The 19074-nt window shown below is 47.5% G+C and overlaps 1 protein-coding gene across 1 annotated transcript in view; it reads left to right on the top strand.

The window, feature by feature from the left end:
• ogfod2 (2-oxoglutarate and iron-dependent oxygenase domain containing 2) overlaps nt 1–19074 on the top strand; it is a 28987-nt gene that overhangs the window by 7695 nt on the left and 2218 nt on the right. Inside the window, exons 3-6 of the mRNA XM_059994564.1 lie at nt 9800–9910; nt 14364–14463; nt 15105–15229; nt 18705–18962. Of these exons, the coding sequence (XP_059850547.1) occupies nt 9800–9910; nt 14364–14463; nt 15105–15229; nt 18705–18962 (594 nt within the window). The remainder of the gene's footprint in view (nt 1–9799; nt 9911–14363; nt 14464–15104; nt 15230–18704; nt 18963–19074) is intronic.

The raw sequence follows: 19074 nt of genomic DNA, 5'->3' as shown, positions 1-19074 counted from the left end.
TGCAAGCAGCTAGTGTTAACTGCATGTACAGAACTTGCATTTGCATCTATGAAATATGCACTGAAGAGGATTTTTTTTTGGAGAAAAGGTCGCCAAGACAACAGTCAGAAAGTTTGAGTCAGGAAACGGCATACTTCACTAAGCAGAAACTGGAGTAGTTCCCAGAGTGACCAGATGAGGGCACCATTACCTGGTACAAGTCCATAGATCAGTATGACAGGAGATAGAAATGTGCTGTTGGTCCGAATACTTGGCCCTGGGCAAAAAACTGTCCACACAGAATTGCCAAGTTAAACTAACTAACAGAAGAAAATAACAGATCTGAATATGTAGAAGAGTGCTGTATAACATTGTTTGCAAAGGAATCACTTACTAATGCAGATATTTTGATATTGTGGCGACCCATTTCCTGGCGCATCCGAACCGACTCACAATTAGATAGCCTACGGGGGTTTGCGAGCACAGAGCTTTGGAGCCTCTGCGCCATGGGGGGCCAGTTGAGGGAGGCTTAAAAGTGAGGCTGAAGTTTTCGAATAAAGTTTTTTCCTTCGACTGCAGTTACCGACTCCGTGTCGTAATTTTAGCGCTGCGTGTAGCACACCGCTACAATTGGTGACCCCGACGGTCCAAACGATTTTTGGACCAGAAATGTCCGACGCCGCCTCTGTTCATGCGGTTTCGTTGAAACTGCCGGGTTTCTGGACCCAGCGCCCGGACCTATGGTTCCAGCAAGCCGAAGCCCAATTCCACGTTCGCCAGATCACCTCAGAAGACACCCGCTACTACTACATGGTGAGCTCCCTCGACCAGGACACAGCGGCCCAGGTCGCGGAGTTCGTACAGTCGCCCCTGGCAGACGGCAAGTACACGGAATTCAAAGCCCTGCTCCTCAGGACTTTCGGACTCTCACGGCGCGAGCGGGCTGCCCGTTTACTGCACCTGGATGGCTTGGGCGACAGACCTCCATCGGCTTTAATGAATGAGATGTTGTCTCTCGCCGACGGACACAAGCCCTCCCTCATGTTTGAGCAGGCATTCCTGGAGCAGCTGCCCGAGGACATACGCCTGCTGCTATCCGACGCGGATTTCAGTGACCCCCGGAAGGTGGCAGTCCAGGTGGACTTGCTGTGGAATGCCAAAAAGGTGAGCGGGGCGTCCATCGCACGGATCTCCCAGCCACGCTCCCGGCAGCAAACCAGTCCAGGCCCGGCCGCAGAGCCCGCCAACCCCCGGCCCAATGAACACTGGTGCTTCTACCACCAGCGGTGGGGCGCAGAAGCCCGCCATTGTCGCCCGCCCTGCAAGTTCCTGGGAAACGCCAGGGCCAGCCGCCGCTGATGGCTACGGTGGCTGGCCATCGGGATAGCCTCCTGTATGTGTGGGATAGAAGGTCGGGACGCCGGTTTTTGGTCGATACTGGGGCTGAGATCAGCGTTTTACCTCCGACGAGTTACGACACCCGCAGCAGGGCACCGGGTCCCCCCCGAGGGCCGTGAATGGCAGCACAGTAAGGACCTATGGCACCCGTCCGGTGCAGCTACAGTTCGGCTCCAGCCAGTTCACGTGGGACTTCACACTGGCCGCCGTAGCCCAACCGCTTCTGGGTGTGGATTTTTTGCGGGCTCACAGCCTACTGGTCGACCTGCCCAGGAAGAGACTGGTACACGCCGAGACCTTTCAGACGTTCTCCCTGGGTGCAGCCCAGTTGCCAGCCCCTCACCTCGGCTCCATCATGCTGTCCGACAACGACTTCACCAGGGTCCTGGCGGAGTTCCCATCGGTTCTGGCACCGCAGTTCACAGCGGCCATGCCCAGGCACGGCGTACAGCACCACATCCCGACCCAGGGACCACCCCTCCACGCCCGCGCTCGGCGGCTTCCCCCGGACAAGCTCCGACTGGTGAAGGAGGAGTTCCAGAGGATGGAGGAATTGGGGATCATCCGGCGGTCCGACAGCCCATGGGCCTCCCCCCTGCACATGGTGCCCAAAGCGACGGGGGGCTGGAGACCGTGCGGCGACTACCGCAGGCTGAACGAGGCTACCACACCGGACCGCTACCCTGTGCCGCACATTCAGGACTTTGCAGCAAACCTGCACGGCGCACGGATCTTCTCCAAGGTAGACCTCGTCCGAGGGTACCATCAAATCCCGATGCATCCTGACGATGTCCCCAAAACGGCTCTCATCACCCCTTTCGGCCTTTTCGAGTTCCTCCACATGCCGTTCGGCCTGAAGAATGCCGCACAGACGTTCCAGCGGTTAATGGATGCGGTGGGACGGGACCTGGACTTCGCGTTCATCTATTTGGATGACATCCTCATAGCCAGCAGCAGTCGTCAGGAGCATCTGTTCCACCTCCGTCAACTCTGCGCCCGACTGAGTGAGTACGGTCTTACAATCAACCCCGCCAAATGCCAGTTCGGACTCGATACCATTGACTTCCTGGGCCACAGGATTACTAAAGACGGGGCAACCCCTCTGCCCGCTAAGGTAGATGCGGTCCGCCTCTTTCCCCGACCCACCACGATCAAAGGCCTTCAGGAATTCGTAGGTATGGTCAATTTCTACCGCCGCTTCCTCCCTTCAGCTGCCCGGATCATGTGCCCCCTGTTCGCCCTGATGTCGGGTCCGAGCAAGGACATTACCTGGGACGAGGAGTCCGCCGCCGCTTTCGTTCAAACGAAGGAAGCTTTGGCGGACGCCGCAATGCTAGTACATCCCAGAATGGACGCCCCTACCGCCCTCACAGTGGACGCATCAAACACGGCAGTCGGTGAGGTGCTGGAGCAACTCATCGCAGGTCGCTGGCAACCCCTGGCGTTTTTCAGCAAACACCTGCGACCACCCGAGCTCAAATACAGTGCTTTCGACCGGGAACTGTTGGCGCTCTACCTGGCAATCCGGCATTTCAGGTACTTCCTAGAAGGTCGGCCCTTCACTGCGTTCACGGACCACAAACCGCTTACCTTTGCGTTTACGAAAGCGTCCGACCCCTGGTCGTCCCACCAACAACGCCACCTGTCCTACATCTCTGAATACACGACGGATGTCTGGCACGTCTCAGGTAAGGACAATGTCGTGGCGGATGCGCTCTCTCGCCCTACCGTTCATGCCCTTTCCCAAGGGGTAGACTTTGAGGCACTGGCAGAGGCGCAGCAGGCGGATGAGGAGATTCCGAGTTACAGAACCGCAGTCTCCGGTTTGCAGCTCCAGGACCTCCCCGTAGGCCCGGGTGAGAGGACCCTACTCTGTGATGTCGCCACCGGCCAGTCCCGTCCAGTCGTCCCAACAGCCTGGCGGCGCCGTGTTTTCGACTCCATTCATAACTTGGCGCATCCCTCCATCCGGACAACTGTCCGGATGGTTTCCAGCAGGTTCGTTTGGCACGGACTCCGCAAACAGGTCAGTGAATGGGCCAAAACGTGCATGCACTGCCAGACGGCCAAGGTGCAGCGGCACACCAAAGCCCCACCGCAGTAGTTCCATCCCGCCCACCGGCGTTTCGACCACATTCATGTGGATATCGTGGGCCCCCTGCCAGTGTCGCGTGGAGCGCGGCACCTCCTGACTATCGTGGACCGGTTCACAAGATGGCCAGAGGCGGTCCCGCTCACCGACACCACCTCCGAATCTTGCGCCCAAGCCCTGATCGCCACCTGGATATCTCGCTTTGGTGTACCAGCCCACATTACCTCCGACAGAGGCGCCAAGTTCACCTCCAGCCTGTGGTCAGCTATGGCCAGCCTTTTGGGGACTCAGCTGCACCACACAACTGCCTACCACCCACAGTCGAACGGGCTAGTGGAGCGTTTCCACCGTCACCTGAAGTCGGCCCTCATGGCCCGCCTGCGAGGAGCCAACTGGGCGGACGAGCTTCCCTGGGTCCTACTCGGCATCCGCACAGCGCCCAAGGACGACCTGCACGCCTCATCGGCCGAGTTGGTATACGGCGTGCCCCTGGTCGTCCCCGGGGAGTTCCTACCAGCCCCAAGGGGGCAAGAGGAAGAACCCGCAGCAGTCCTGGGCAGACTACGCGAGAAGCTCGGTAACCTGGCCCCCATACCCACTTCACAGCACGGGCGGCACCCGACCTGCGTACCCAAAGACCTACAGAACTGTAAGTTTGTGTTTGTACGAAGGGGCGGGCATCGGCCGCCGCTGCAGCGGCCATACGAGGGGCCATTTATGGTGCTCTGGAACAACGGGTCCACGTTCGTGCTGGACGTTGGGGGGAAAGAGGAGGTTTTCACGGTGGACCGCCTCAAACCGGCCCATGTGGACCTGGTGCAACCGGCCGAGTTTCCGGCGCCTCGGCGCAGAGGCCGACCTCCCAAGCAGGTTCTGGCCCAGACTGTGGACATTGGGGGGTGTATCGCCGGTTCTGGGGGGGGTTATGTGGCGACCCATTTCCTGGCGCATCCGAACCGACTCACAATTAGATAGCCTACGGGGGTTTGCGAGCACAGAGCTTTGGAGCCTCTGCGCCATGGGGGGCCGGTTGAGGGAGGCTTAAAAGTGAGGCTGAAGTTTTCGAATAAAGTTTTTTCCTTCGACTGCAGTTACCGACTCCGTGTCGTAATTTTAGCGCTGCGTGTAGCACACCGCTACAATATAATCTCTAGGATCTGCTGTTATTGGTCGAGCACACATGCACATAGTGTATGGAGAAAAGTGGCCTGATAGACCATAAGATATAGGAGCTGAATTAGGCCACCTGGTCCATTGAGCCTGAGCTGCCAATTCATCATGGCTGATCCATTCTCCCTCCCAGCCCCAATTTCCTATTGTCTTCCTGTATCCCTTCATCCTATTAACCTCTTCCTTAAATATACCCAATGACTTGGCCTCCACAGTCACCTGTGGCAATAAATTCCACAGATTCCCCGCTCTCTGGCTAAAGAAATTACTTTGCAATGTAAAGATTAGCTACGTAAGTGAACTAAACCAGAATGAAGTTCAAAACTGGTGAACAGCGATACACTCAGTTACAAAGCATTCAAAATGTGGAGATGGAAAGATTGTACATTCTGTCAAAAGAGTGAAAAACCCTACAGAAGTAGGGCAGACCAAATGTTACGTCGGAACGGAGGTGGTACCAGTGAATGTTCCACTACTCTTGAGTAAAACTTCCCTAAAGAAAGCAGAAGCAGTACCAGATATGGAGAATGGCCAAGCATAGATATTACAACAGCCAGTGCCTCTTGAGTTCACCAGCTCTGGATGTTACTGTTTGACCATTCTAGATAAAGACGAAACTGAGAATCATGTGAGTGGAGTACTAACTGTCACACAGAACGTGACCCCAGATGCGAAGCACAAAATGTTGCTCAAGCTTCACAAACAGGACACACTTCGACTTCAGAAACTGCTCAGGAAACAAAGATGCAGATTATTTTTCCATTCTAGAGCAGGTAATTGACATCTGTGAGACAAGTGAAAAGTTTGGCAAGTCCAAACCCCAGCCTGTGGTTAGTCTGCCACTTGCATCTGGATACAATGAAACAGTAACCGTAGATCTACACGAACTGCAACAAGGAGTATGGTGCCTCCATCATTGATGAGTTCACACGTTTCAGTGCTGGTAGCATTGTAAATACAAAGGGACACTCAGAGGTAGTAGAAGTGTTTGTCTGCTCAGCCCAGGTGGCTCACGGGATGAGAAACATTGTCCAGAGTTGCCTGGGTTTTCCGTCCGGTCCTTCGTCCAACCACAGCCTCCAGGTGTCCAGTTTGACTCCTATAGCAGAGCCAGCCTTTCTAATCAGTTTATTCAGCCTGTTGGCATCACCCATGTTGATGCCATTGCCCCAGCACACCACCGCATGGAAGACTGTACTGGTGATAACAGACTGGTAGAACACGTGAAGGAGAGGCCTGCATATTTCCTCAGGAAGTAGATGTGACTCTGGCCCTTGTACACAGCCTCTGTGTTGGTGCTCCACTCAAGTCTGTCACTCAGGTACTTGTAGGTCCTCACCACATCCACGTCCTCACCATCAATAGTAACAGGGAGCAGTGGGGGCTCAGTCTTCCTAAAGTCCATCACCATCTCCTTTGTCTTACTGATGTTGAGCTGCAGGTGATTCAGCTTGCACCATTTGGCAGAGTCCTCCACCAGGGACCTGTATTCATCCTTCCGTCCTCCTTTCCTCTATACACCCGACTATTGCTGAGTCATCAGAGAATTTCTGCAGATGACGTGACATCTGTGGAGCCCCAGAGCAGCCTATAGCCATGTCTGACACATAGCTCTGAAGTCAGGTAGTCCATTATCCAGGAAGTGCCAACCTGCATTGAACAGAGCGTTTTCCCCAGCAATGACAGAAGAAAAAGAATGCCCTTAACTCCAGGTGGAGTCATCATGACCTGCTTTTTCACCGATTGCTCATCATGTGGTGTCTCTGTAGCATTCTCCAGTTTTTATGAGGTCGAGCACGGATGGAAAGTGTGCAAGCGTTGGATTCGAACTCGGAACCATTCACTCCGGAGTCCAGCGCTGATGCCACTACGCCACCAGCTGGCCTCTACCAATAATAGCTGTTTGGTATTGAATGTCTTGAATGAGAAATCAAAAACAAAATCCTCACAGTGCTGCCCTGCTTACCCAGATGGGAGTAGTCTCTGTTCAGCAGGTAGATGACAGCATCGTCGACTCCAATATGCTCCTTGTAGGCAAACTGCAGAAGATCGAGAGCTGATCTGACCGGGGGTCAGAGGTGAGCCAGGACCAGCCTCTTTAGGGTCTTCGTGATGTAGGAGGTCAGGGCCACTGGACAGTAGTTGTTCAAGAATTTCATTTGGCCCTTCTTGGGTACCGGGACGTTTTCCACGCGGTCGGGGCCCATTCCAGGGTGAGACTCAGATTGGAGAAAACGATGGAGAACTCCACACACGTGCTCAGCCCATTCCCTCAGGACCCTGGGGTTCACTCCATCCGGTCCCAGTGCTTTGCCGTGTCTGAGTTTCCCCACAGCCCTTCTCACCGGCTCAGTGGTGAAGGTGAGTGGGGAGCTGGTGGAAAGTGGGCTGAGGGAGGTGAGGATCGGGATGATAGCAGTTGGTATGTGCAGGTGTGGATGGTAGGAAGAGGTGTTGTTCATCCATGTGTTGAACTGGAGGGGAGGCTTTGGTGCTGAGGAAACATTTGGTTCCTCAGCACCAGGACTGGTGTGCTGAGGGCAATTGTCAAACATTGAAGAATTGATTTAACTCTTTAGCCTATTCATGGCTGCATTCTGAGGCTCTACAACTCGGCTGGTTGAAGCCAGTGATGTTCTTCATGCCTCTCCACACCTCCTGTGTGCTGCTCTGCCCAAACTTGCTCTCCAGCTCTCTCCTGTATTCCTCTTTTGCCACCTTGATCTTTTCCATTAGCTCCTTGTTTCATTTCCTCCCTGTCTCCTGATCTAAAGACTCTCTTTCTGCGGTTGAGAAGAGCCTTCAAAGCACTGGTGACCCATGGTTTGTTGTTAGAGAAACAGCGAACAGTGGTTGATAGTATTACAATGTCCACACAGAAGTTGATGTAGTCAGTGAGTCTGTTAATGTCTTCCCCATATGGTTCACAAAGCACATTCCAGTCAGTAACCTCAAGCAGCTCTTCAAGGCCTCGGCGACCTCTGGAGACCATTTCTTTTTTCTAGCTTTTGCTGTACTTTGGGTTTGTACAAGAGTATGAGGTGAACCAGGTTGTGATCTGATCTTCCTAGTGGGGAGAGAGCTGTGGAGTTGTCTGCATCTTTAACGTTTGCACACAAAAGATCCAGTGTTTTATTTTCTTTTATATCAAACTTGTCAAACTGATTGAAGGTAGCAAAATTAATAATGATATATTTAGCACAGAACTTTAAAGTTGAAACAAAGATAACAGTGGCATACAGTCCTTCAAAAACAAGTGAAATAATGCTGAAGGTAAAGAAAAGCAATGGCTGTGATTGGAACACATGGCAAAGAATACCACACATAATGTACATGGTAATAGCCCGTATCAGCCTGTGTTTGGCCAGAATCCAAGCCTTCCCTCTGTACCGGTTTACAGCTGCCTGCTCCAGAGACAAGGAGTGAACGGATTGAGAGACACTGCATTCATCACGGAGGGCTTTCATTGAAACCGAGTGTTCAGGGAGAATTCAGAGCACTGATGGGAACACGTCCTTCCTACAGATGAGAAATATGGATCGGGACACAGTCTATTACAAAAGTGCAGGATGGAAAAGTCCTGGAGTTGTCATTGGTCAGGATGGAGTCATCGTATTAGTGAGACATGGAGTGAGAGTACATCATTCCAGACTACGTAAAGCACAGTCTGAAGACCATCAGAACTCCATGGAGAACGACACGAAAAGTGAAAAGCGCTTACCTGGTACAGTGTCGCATAGAGCCGACAGGGCTGAGGGGAGTGTGGCTGAGGACCCGACAGAGTTGTTCAACAGTGGCACTGACACTGCTGCTGGGGACTCAACAGACCTGCTCAAAAAGGAATCATCACAAGTGTAAAGACAACATGGAAGTTTCAGTCTTAATACAGGACAAACAGATTTATAGACTGGTGTCTCATACAAAGTTGAAGTCTTAGGATGAGCAGGTAAAGCCACTGGGAGAAACAAAAGTTGGTACAACTTGAATTATCTAGAAGCAGTCACAGTTGCTGACACTGCTGGGTCAGTTAACATATCATGTAGACAGGCTTCATACAGAATCCTGTAGATCAGGCTGGGCTATCTGAGAAACCTCAAGCTGAAAATTCCGTAGTAACTAAGGAGTTGTTTGACAGGATGAAGTCAGAAGTTGGAAAAATAATGGAGTGTAGGAGGGAGTCAGAGACATTGGCCAAAAGACAGTGTCTACAAGATGGCTATGCACCCTGAAAGAAACCCAGACGGGAATGATACCAAAAACATTCCTGGTAGCTAGAGGTTTTGAGGAAATAAACATAAAAGAACTCTGGAAAGACTCACCGACAGATGGTCTTCTGATGGTATTCGATTTGCTACTTCTTTGCCCATTCCTGTAATCTGTTCAAGTCTTTCTGCAGACTCCCTACTTCCTCAACACTACCTGCCCCTCCATCTATCTTCGTATTGCTGCAAACTTGGTTACCAAGCAGTTTACGATTAGCAAGTTAGCAATGGCACAATTTTGTCATCCAAATCATTAACATAGAACAGGAAAAGTAATAACCCCAATACTGACCTCTAAGGAAAACCATTAGTCACTGGCAGCCAACCAGAAAGGTTTCCTTTGCCTTCTGCCAATCTTCTGTTCATGCTGTATCTTTCCTTACATGGGTGCTCTATCATCTTTCAAAACTCAGAGAAAGGCGTTTAAAGATCAGCTTTGTTTGTCACGTGTACATGGAAACGTAGGGTGACATGCATCATTTGCATCAGTGGCCAACACACCAAGCATGTGCTGGGGGCAGCCCGCAAGTGTTGTCACACTTCTGGTGACCACAACTTACTCACCCTAACCCGTGTGTTTCTGTAATGTGGGAGGAAACCCACACAGTTGCAGGGAGAATGTACAAAGTCCTACAGACAGCAGTGGAAATTGAACCCTAATCTTTCATCATTGGCCCCTGTAAAGCTTTACACTAACCAATATGCACCTGTGCTACTGTGCCGTATCGTTTCTAGATTATGATGTTCTGCCTGTCCTTTCTCACCAGTGGTCGTCTTGTGAACTTATCTTTGTTCCTTGTGCGATCTTGCTCTGTGTGACGACATCTGTTGTGTGAGGCCTTTAAGGGGGGAATTCTGAGCAAAGTATTTTAATAATTGCTTTTCCCTGCCCCCTCAGATCGATCAGGAAGTTCAGAGGAGGCGGCAGCTGAGCCAGGCCAGTTTGGAGAGAGTGGCGATCATTTTGGCACATTACAAACCACTCAATCCTGCTGTCTACGTTTTACAGGTATGTCCAGCATTGTCAAACAGCAGCGCACCTAGCACACATTTAAAGATCAGCTCGCTACACGGAGTGGGAATATCAGGCTTCTGAAACTCAGGGTTTTAGCGTCGGAGTTCCTGCAGATGTACAGCATTGTTCAAAAGACTTAGTAGGCACATATACAGTGCTAATAACATATATACACTCCCCTCCCCGGAAGTTCTCATGTTTTATTGTTTCGCAGCATTGAATCACAGTGGACTTATTTGGCTTTTTTGACACTGATCAACAGAAAAAGACTATTTTGTGTCAAAGTGAAAACAGATCTCTACAAAGTGATCTAAATTAATTATAAATATAAAACAAAATAATTGATTGCTTAAGTATTCACTCTCTTCAAGTCAGTATTTAATAAATGCATCTTTAACAGCAATTACAGCTTTTGAGTCTGTGTGGATAGGTCTCTATCAGGTTTGCATGTCTGGACACAGCAATTTTTCCCCATTCTTCTTTACAAAACTGCTCAGCTCTGTTAGATTGTGAGTGAACAGCCCTTTTCAAGTCCAGCCTCAAATTCTCAATTAGATTGAGGTCTGGACTCTGACTTGGCCACTCCAGGACATTAACTTTGTTGTTTTTAAGCCATTCCTGTGTAACATTGGCTTTATGCCTGGAGTCATTGTCTTGCTGGAAAACAAATCTTCTCCAAGTCGCAATTCTCTTGCAGACTGCCTCAAGTTTTCCTTCCAGATTTCCCTGTATTTTGCTGCATTCATTTTATCCACTACTTTCACGAGTCTTCCAGGACCTGCTGCACTGAAGCATTCCCACAGCGTGATGCAGCCACCACCATGCTTCACGGTAGGGATGGTGTGTTTTTGATGATGTGTGGTGTTTGGTTTATGCCAAACATAGCATTTAGTCTGATGGCCAAAAGGCTCAATTTTGGTTTCATTAGACCATAGAATCTCTTCCAGCTGACTTCAGAGTCTCCCACATGCCTTCTGGCAAACTCTGACTGAGATTTTGTGTGAGGTTTTTTTCAACAGTGGCTTTCTCTTTGCCACTCTCCCATAAAGCTGTGACTGGTGAAACACCCTGGCAACAGTGGTTGTATGTGCAGTCTCTCCCATCTCAGCCACTGAAGCTTGTAACTCCTCCAAAGTTGTCACAGGTCTCTTGGTGTCCTCCCTCTCTAGTCCCCTTCTTGTTTTTGAGGATGGCCTGCTCCAGGCAGATTTACAACTGTACCATATTCTTTCCATTTCTTGATGATTGATTTAACTGTACTCCAAGCGATATTCAGTGACTTGGAAATTTTCTTGTATCCATCTCCTGACTTGTGCTCTTCAATAACCTTTATGCAGAGTTCCTTGGAGTGTTCTTTAGTCTTTATAGTGTAGTTTTTGACAGGATTCTGACTTACCAGCAGTTGGACATTCCAGATACAGGTGTATTTTTACTACAATCAACTGAAACACCTTGACTGCATACAGTGATCTCCATTTAACTTCTAAAACCAATTGGCTGCACCAGTGATGATTTGCTGTGTCATATTAAATGGAGCGAATACTTACGCAGTCAACTATTCTGTGTTTTATATTTGTAACTAATTTAGATCACTTTGTCGAGATCTATTTTCACTTTGACCTGAAAGAGTCTTTTTCAGTGTCAATAAAAGCCAAATTAAATCCACTGTGATTCAATGTTGTAAAACAATAAAACATGAAAACTTCCAAGGGGGGGGGGGGTGAATGCTTTTGTATATAGCTCTGTATATAGCTAAGGTATACAAAAAAACTGGATGAACTCAGCAGGTCAGTTGACCACAGCATCTGCAGTGCACTTTGTGTTCAATATAGCTAAGGTGCCGAGAACCTTTGCACAGTACCGCATTTGTCAACTTGGAGCGGAGAGCAAGTTTGTAAATCTGGCAGAGGAAAGGATGTTGGGAATGACGAGGGTAGAGCACCGTGGGAAGGTTGTGGAACAAGTGGCGTAGAAGTAGTGCCGGGGCGGGGGGTGATGACACGTGCTGACACCCTCAGCCCCGAGACACCAGGCAAGGTGATTTGATTCTAAACATTGATCATTACACAATGAAGCTATATAACACGTTGGTGAGGGCTAATTTGGACTGTTGTGTGTCCAGTTTGAGGAGAGGAGAGTGGGCCATGGATGAATGGGCCAGTCCTGCTGTGATCATTCTAACACTCCAACCTGATGGCATGAATATTGATTTCACCAGAACCATGAGCTAAAACCCCAGTCTCTCATCTCACCTCACACTTGTTTGGATTAAATCTGATCTGCCACTACTTCACCCAACTTTCTTTGCTAGAACGATGTTGTCTGGTGGAGGGGTGGGGTTGAGAGAGGGAGGGGGTTTAGCTGAACAGAGAGGCCTATGCGTACAAGTGTATAGTTGCCCGAAAGTGATCTCATAGATAGACAGAAGGCATTCCATTATGGAGGGGTGTAAACAATTGAGTTCAGGCCGAGACCCTTCATCAGGACTGGAAAGGAAGAGGAGAAGCCTGAGTGAAAAAGGGGGAGGGGGAGGAGGACAAGCTGGCAGGTGACAGGTGAGACCAGGTGAGGGGGAAGGAGGGTGGGGGAGGGGGAATGAAGTAAGAAGCCGGGAGGGGATAGGCGGAAGATGTAAAGGGCTGAAGAAAACGGAATCTGATTGGAAAGGAGAGTGGGCCATGGAAGGCAATGAGGAAAGTTGGGTGATGTGGTAGCAGAGCAAATTTAATCCAGACAAATGTGAGCTGCTGCATTGTGGGAAGTCAAGTAGGGGTTGGGTGGAGTAAATGATCAGATGTTAATATACAGGAGGACCTTGGGGTTTTGAGTTGATCGTTCTCTGAAAGAGGAAACACAGGTCTTCCACAATAGACAGTAGGGCACTGAGAAGGGCGGCAGAACATAAGTATCTGGGAATACAGGTTCATAATTCATTGAAAGTGGCTGCATTCCACAGATGTACAGATTAGTAAAGTAGTAGGTCACATGGGTGTAACTGGGTGGTGCAGCCCGATGGGCCGGTAGGGCCTGTTACTGCTGTACTTCCAAATACATACAATTGCCCAAATCTGATTTCATATATCCTCATGTGCCATGTCGTATGATGTGGGCAAACGTGATCTTTGACCGTGATTAGTCCTCAAATCAGGCTCCTTGGCTCCAGAGAAAACAAGTTCACCCTGTCCAATCTGTCCTCGAACCCAGGCAGTATCCTAGCGAATCTCAGTCTTCTGCAGAACAACCACATCCCTCCTCTACTGGGGTGAAAAGAAAAGCACGTAATATCCCAGGGTTTTCTAAACAGTGTTTGTAAGGCAGGTTACAAAATTACACTCCGACTTTTAGATTCTATGTTCTGACCTATGAAGCAAGAGTGTCATCACCCTATAGAGTCATAGAAAAGTACAGCACAGAATGGGCCATTTGGCCCATCTAGTCCATGCCGAACTATTTAAACTGCCTATTCCCAGCAACCTGCACTGGGACCATAGCCCTCCATACCCTGCCATTCATGTAGCTATCCAAGCTTCACTTAAAACATTGAAATTGAGCTTACATGCACCACTTCCGCAGGTGGCTCATTCCACGCTGTCGTGACCCTCTGAGTGAAGAAGATTCCCTTCATGTTCCCCTTAAACTTTTCACCTTTCACCCTTAACCTATGACCTCTAGTTGTACTTCCCCATCATCTCAGTGGAAAAAGTCTGCTTACTTTTATCCTATCTACATCCCTCATAATTTTGTACACCTCTATCACATCTCCTCCCAATCTTCTATGTTCCAAGGAATAAAGTTCTAACGTTTTCAATCTTTCCTTATAACTCAGGTCCTCCAGACCCGGCAACATCCTTGTAAATTTTCTCTGTACTCTTTCAAACTTATTTACGTCTTTCCTGTTGGTAGGTGACTAAAACTGCACACAATGGTCCAAATCAGACCTCACCAACGTCTTATACAACTTCAACATAACATCCCATCTCCTGTGCTCAATACTTTGGTTTATGTAGGAGGAGACTGGAGCACCACACGCAAAATGCTGAGAGAACTCAACTGGTCAGGCAGCATCTCCGAGACACTTCATCATGACCGCCAAGCCACCAGACTCTTCCCCAGTGCTGATGAAGGGTCTCAGCCCAAAACATCGATTGTTTCTTCATTTCCATAGATGCTGCCTGGCCTCCAGTGTTTTGTGTGTGTTGCACCCACAGGAAGCCGACACAGTCACAGGGAGAACACAAACTCCTTGCAGACAGCAGCAGGAATTGAACCCAGGTCGCTGGTGCCTGAACACATTATGCTAACTGTTTCACTACTATGCTGTACCTCAGTAAGCAGTAGCTCAGCTTTAAATCTGCTGACTTGTGGCCACTAGATTTATGCTGTACAGAAAGGGAATCTTTTGTATTTGGGGCAGTATAAGAAAGGATGTTGCTTTGTTTTTTTCAAGGAGAGCTTCCTCGCTCCAGAATTCCGTGAAATTGTTGCCTATTCCAGAAGTAAGGATGCGGATTTCGAAGGGCTGTTGGACCGAATCCAGGAACTACCAGGCATGCCTTGAAAACCTGTGATCAAGGGAAAGCAATGAAACGGTGCTTTATACTGAGAATGACAGTCATTGAGCAGGGAAAGTGGCCGTCCGTCCCACCATGTCTATGCTGATCCATTTGCCCATGCGCTAATCCCACTTGCCTCCATGAGCACCATCTCCACCTATTGAAATGTCTCTTGAAATGCTTTTAATCCATAATGACAGTACCTGATTCCAACATCACCTGCAGTGCAAAAATAAACCAACCCATAAGACATTTTAGGCTCCTGTACCTCCTTCCTGATGGTAGCAATGAGAAGCAGGCATGTCCTAGATGGTGAGGCTCCTTAATGATGGACGCTGCCTTTTTTTGAGGCATCACCTTTTGAAGGTGTTCTTGATGCTGGGGAGGCTCGTGCCCATGATGGAGTTGGCTGTGTTTTGTGACCCTGTGCAGTGACCACCCCCATACCAGTCAGTGATGCAACCAGTTAGAATGCTGAGTGGTTATATCAAGGGAGGAACTGGACCTAATGAAGGCAAAGGGGCTAATGCAGATGGTAAAGATGGATGATGTGGGTCGAGAGGCCATTTGTGTGCTGTACGCTCTCTGACCGTATGAATCGGTGAATGATTGTTCCGTTTTAATTCTCCTTGTAGCCAAGAGAGTTTACTCCTTCCCGGTGTTCACTGTGGAGTTCTGCAGTCAGCTGATGGAGGAGCTGGAGAACTTTGAACGCTCAGACATGCCGAAGGGTCGGCCCAACACCATGAATAACTATGGGGTAATGTACGGGGAACGGGCTGGGTCAGTCTGCTGCGATAAACCTCTCACTGTTGATGAGTTCGCTCAGAAAGCAAAGATGTGATGCTGAGACTTTATAAAGCACTGTCAATACGCACTTGGAGTATTGTGAGCAGTTTTGGACCCCTTATCCAAGAAAAGATGTGCTGGCATTGGAGAGGGTCCAGAGGGAAAATAAACAATGTTTGCACTTTATCCCATTGTAAAGCACTTTGAACTATATTGTCTGTATGAAAAAGTTCTCAATAAATAAAGTTAATATTTTTTTTGCTCTTAACTCAAGCTGGTAATCCCTAAGGTGCAGTAAAAAGCCAAACACACTCATTTCTCAATTGCTAGGAACTTTCGGACTATTCTAGTGCTGTTCAGTATTATGGTTTTCTGGAGATTTACATAGATATTGCTGTGTCGGCCTGATTGTTTAATGCTATTATGTAGTGACGTTTGGGATAATACCAGTTGTAGATAATACTATTGGGACAACGTATCCCCTGTTCGTGTTCCAAAGTCTTTCAATTTCCTCTGTTAATTCAACAAATTTCTGGTGTTTGTCACTTACTGTATGTTGCGTGTGTTTAGAATGGCTATATCTATTAATTAAGTTATTCTTACTTGTTTATCCTGTAACATTATATCTGGATATTATAGAAACATAGAAAACCTACAGCACAATACAGGCCCTTCAGCCCACAATGCTGTGCCAAACACTTACTACTTTAGAAATTACCTTGGGTTACCCATAGCCCTCTATTTTTCTAAGCTCCATGTACCTGTCCAGGAGTCTCTTAAAAGACTCCACTGATCTGCCTCCACCACCGTCACTGGCAGCCCATTCCACATTCTCACCACTCTCTGCATAAAAAAACGTACCCCTGACATCTCCTCTGTACCTATTTCCAAGCACCTTAAAACTGTGCCTTTCATTATTTATTGTTCAATCTGTAGTAATGGATCGGTCATAATATAATTTATGGGACTCTGACTCTAAAACTCGATTAGCCTTGTATTTGCAGTAAGGTATGCTTGCCTTTATGAGTTTGTATTTTGGTGAATGGTGTTTGCCATTTGATTGTGTCAGTGTCAGTATCAGGTTGAGTTAAACTATGACGGGATCCTGTCATGTGTTAGATTGTTTCTGGTTTCTCTGGGCATTTTCAGCATTTACCATCTTGAATTTGTTGTTCTTTAATTATGTATTATTGATCATTTTTTATGTTAACCACCTGGTCCTGTATTGCCACACGGAACCCCTCTGTTTCTGGAAAGAGTCTCCTACTCTGAGCCAGACATTCGACGTTTCATGTCGACGTCTAGCCTGCTCAGATTGTGGGGGTGTCTTCCATGGAGGGTCATGCTCTTCCGTTGGGTTAACTTTTTCTTCAATAGTGATAATGTCTTCATTTTTTTCAGAGTTGTTTAGTGAAGTACTTCTTAACAGAATTGCATATGATTGGAGAGAGTGCTGATTCCTGTTTTCATTGGTGAAAATATATCCTTAGAATTTTTATTATTGCTGTTATTTCTGCCCCATCCCTATATCCCTCCATGGCTCCAATAACAAAGTGTTCATCAGCATTAGTTTCAAATGACATCAGTACTTGGTCTCCAAAAGCCAACAGAGCAGACAGTTATAAAGGTCATCTCCCTCTGAGTGAAGAACATCCTGGAGGGGGTCATCCAGTGAGGCATTGTGGCTAGAGATCAGGAATAAAGAAGAGTTGTCCTATCAGCCTCCCAGTAGCCAATGGCAGATAGATCCAGGTAGATTATCTGTCATTAACAAGTCTCGCTCATGCTCTCTCAGCTGTTTGTTCTTGGCCTGCAACCAACCACAAACTAACTCAGACACCCACCCACTCCTGCAACTTCCAACTTACTGTTAAATCTTCCCAGTTCTGGCAGTGAATCATCAACATTAATTATAGGCTCACTCTCAAGGACTCTTCATCTCATGTTCTCAATACTTATTTTTTTGATCTGTTTTTGCACAGTTTATTGTTTTATTTTTACCCACCAGTTGTTTGTCTATCTCGTGTGCAGTTTTTCATTGATTCCATTGTGTGTCTTGTATTTACTGTGAATGCCTGCAAGAAAGTGAATCTCACAGTTGTATATTGTGACATATACAGTGGATTCTGGTTAATTGGAACACATCAGGACTAGTACATTTTGCTCCAATTAAGTGGCTGCCCAATTACCCAAAGTTTCATGGAAACAGTTAAAAAGGTATAAAAAAAACTATAGTTTAATTGAATAACAAATTGTGTGTTTAAATGAAATACAGAACCAAAACTACTACTGTACCATAAACCTATATTAGATCCTAATAGTTATCAACAGAGGAACTCATCCAGTGTACACTGCCGTGTTCTTCCGATTGATGGTAAATGAACAAAATCACTGCAGACTCCTCGTACAGATAATGGACTGCCTTCACACAATGCATCTTCCAAATCTTCATTGTCATTGTAACATTCAAGATGATTGTTGATACCTTCAAATTCCTCGTAGTTCTTAATTTGTTGAAGTAGTGAAATAATTTCATTTTCACTCCATGCCATTTCTGGCATCTCTGAGCCTGAATGCTTGAAACTGCAGTGAGTAAAACTTTTCTAATTTGTTTTACTGCTTACTTCTCGCCAACTATCAGTAACAAAAATCAATGCTTTTCCAACAGAAACACACACAAGTGCACGTGACTAGCACTAATTAGAAATGGTTCGGCAACACTTTCCTGTCCCAGTTAAGCAGCATAGTGTCCCAAATAAATGAAAGGAATCCCGTCTATTTCCTTGATTAGTTTTTGTTCTTTAAGAGTTGTTCCAAATAAGTGGCTGAACCGATGGCCCAATTAACTGGAATCCACTGTAGGTACTTTGATAATAATGTTGAACTTTGAATTATTTGTCTCTCTACAGGTGTCACCTGATCTTCTGCGTTTTTCTAGTATTTCCTGTTCTTCACCTATCACCTGACAGTCTATACTCCTTCCCCTTCCCCCTCCTTATTCTGGCTTCTTCCACCTTCTTTTTCAGTCTTGATGAAGGATCTCGGTCCAAAACATTGACTGTTTATTCATTTCCATAGATACTTCCTGACCTGCTGCGTTCCTCCAGCATTTTGTGCATGTTACTCCAGTGTCTGTAGAATCTCTTGTGTTTATGTGCTCAAATCTGGAAACTTTTTGGAATATTCTGCCCTTGCTTAAAAACAATCTTGCAAACCCCTAGAAACTTAGGCTTTTAGAGCTGAAAGTTCCAGCATTGAAGTAGCCATAGTTGATCCATTCTTTGCTTTGAGGTAACACTTCCAGACTAGGAACTGAGTTATCGGAGCTCTGAACTGCCTCTGCTTTTGATTATAAATTCAGTTTGCCTTGAAGGTCTCTGCTTGTTGTTCGAAAGCCGACGTAAACGGTGCAGAATAAAACTCTTCTGTCTCCCCTGCCATCCTAGGTACTTTTGAACGAACTTGGGTTTGATGAGACGTTTATCACACCACTCCGTGAGGATTATCTTCAACCAATCACGTCACTTCTTTACCCAGACTATGGGGGTCAGGCGATGGACAGTCACAAAGCATTCGTAGTGAAGTACGCTGTAAACAAAGACCTAGATTTAAGTTTCCACTACGACAATGCTGAAGTCACATTGAATGTGTCACTTGGGAAAGATTTTAATAAAGGGAACCTCTACTTCGGAGATATGAGGCAGGTACTGTAGGAAATATATTTTCTATTGTTCCACAAGTAGTTTGTTTATGTATTTGGAGAAACAGCAGGGTTACAGGCCATTCCAGCCCATCGTGCCCTTGTGACCAATCAAT

Source organism: Hypanus sabinus, chromosome 18, assembly GCF_030144855.1.
Source record: "Hypanus sabinus isolate sHypSab1 chromosome 18, sHypSab1.hap1, whole genome shotgun sequence".
In the NCBI taxonomy this organism is placed as follows: domain Eukaryota; kingdom Metazoa; phylum Chordata; class Chondrichthyes; order Myliobatiformes; family Dasyatidae; genus Hypanus; species Hypanus sabinus.
Note: the sequence above shows the minus strand (reverse complement) of the source record. Positions and strands in the feature narration are given on the sequence as shown.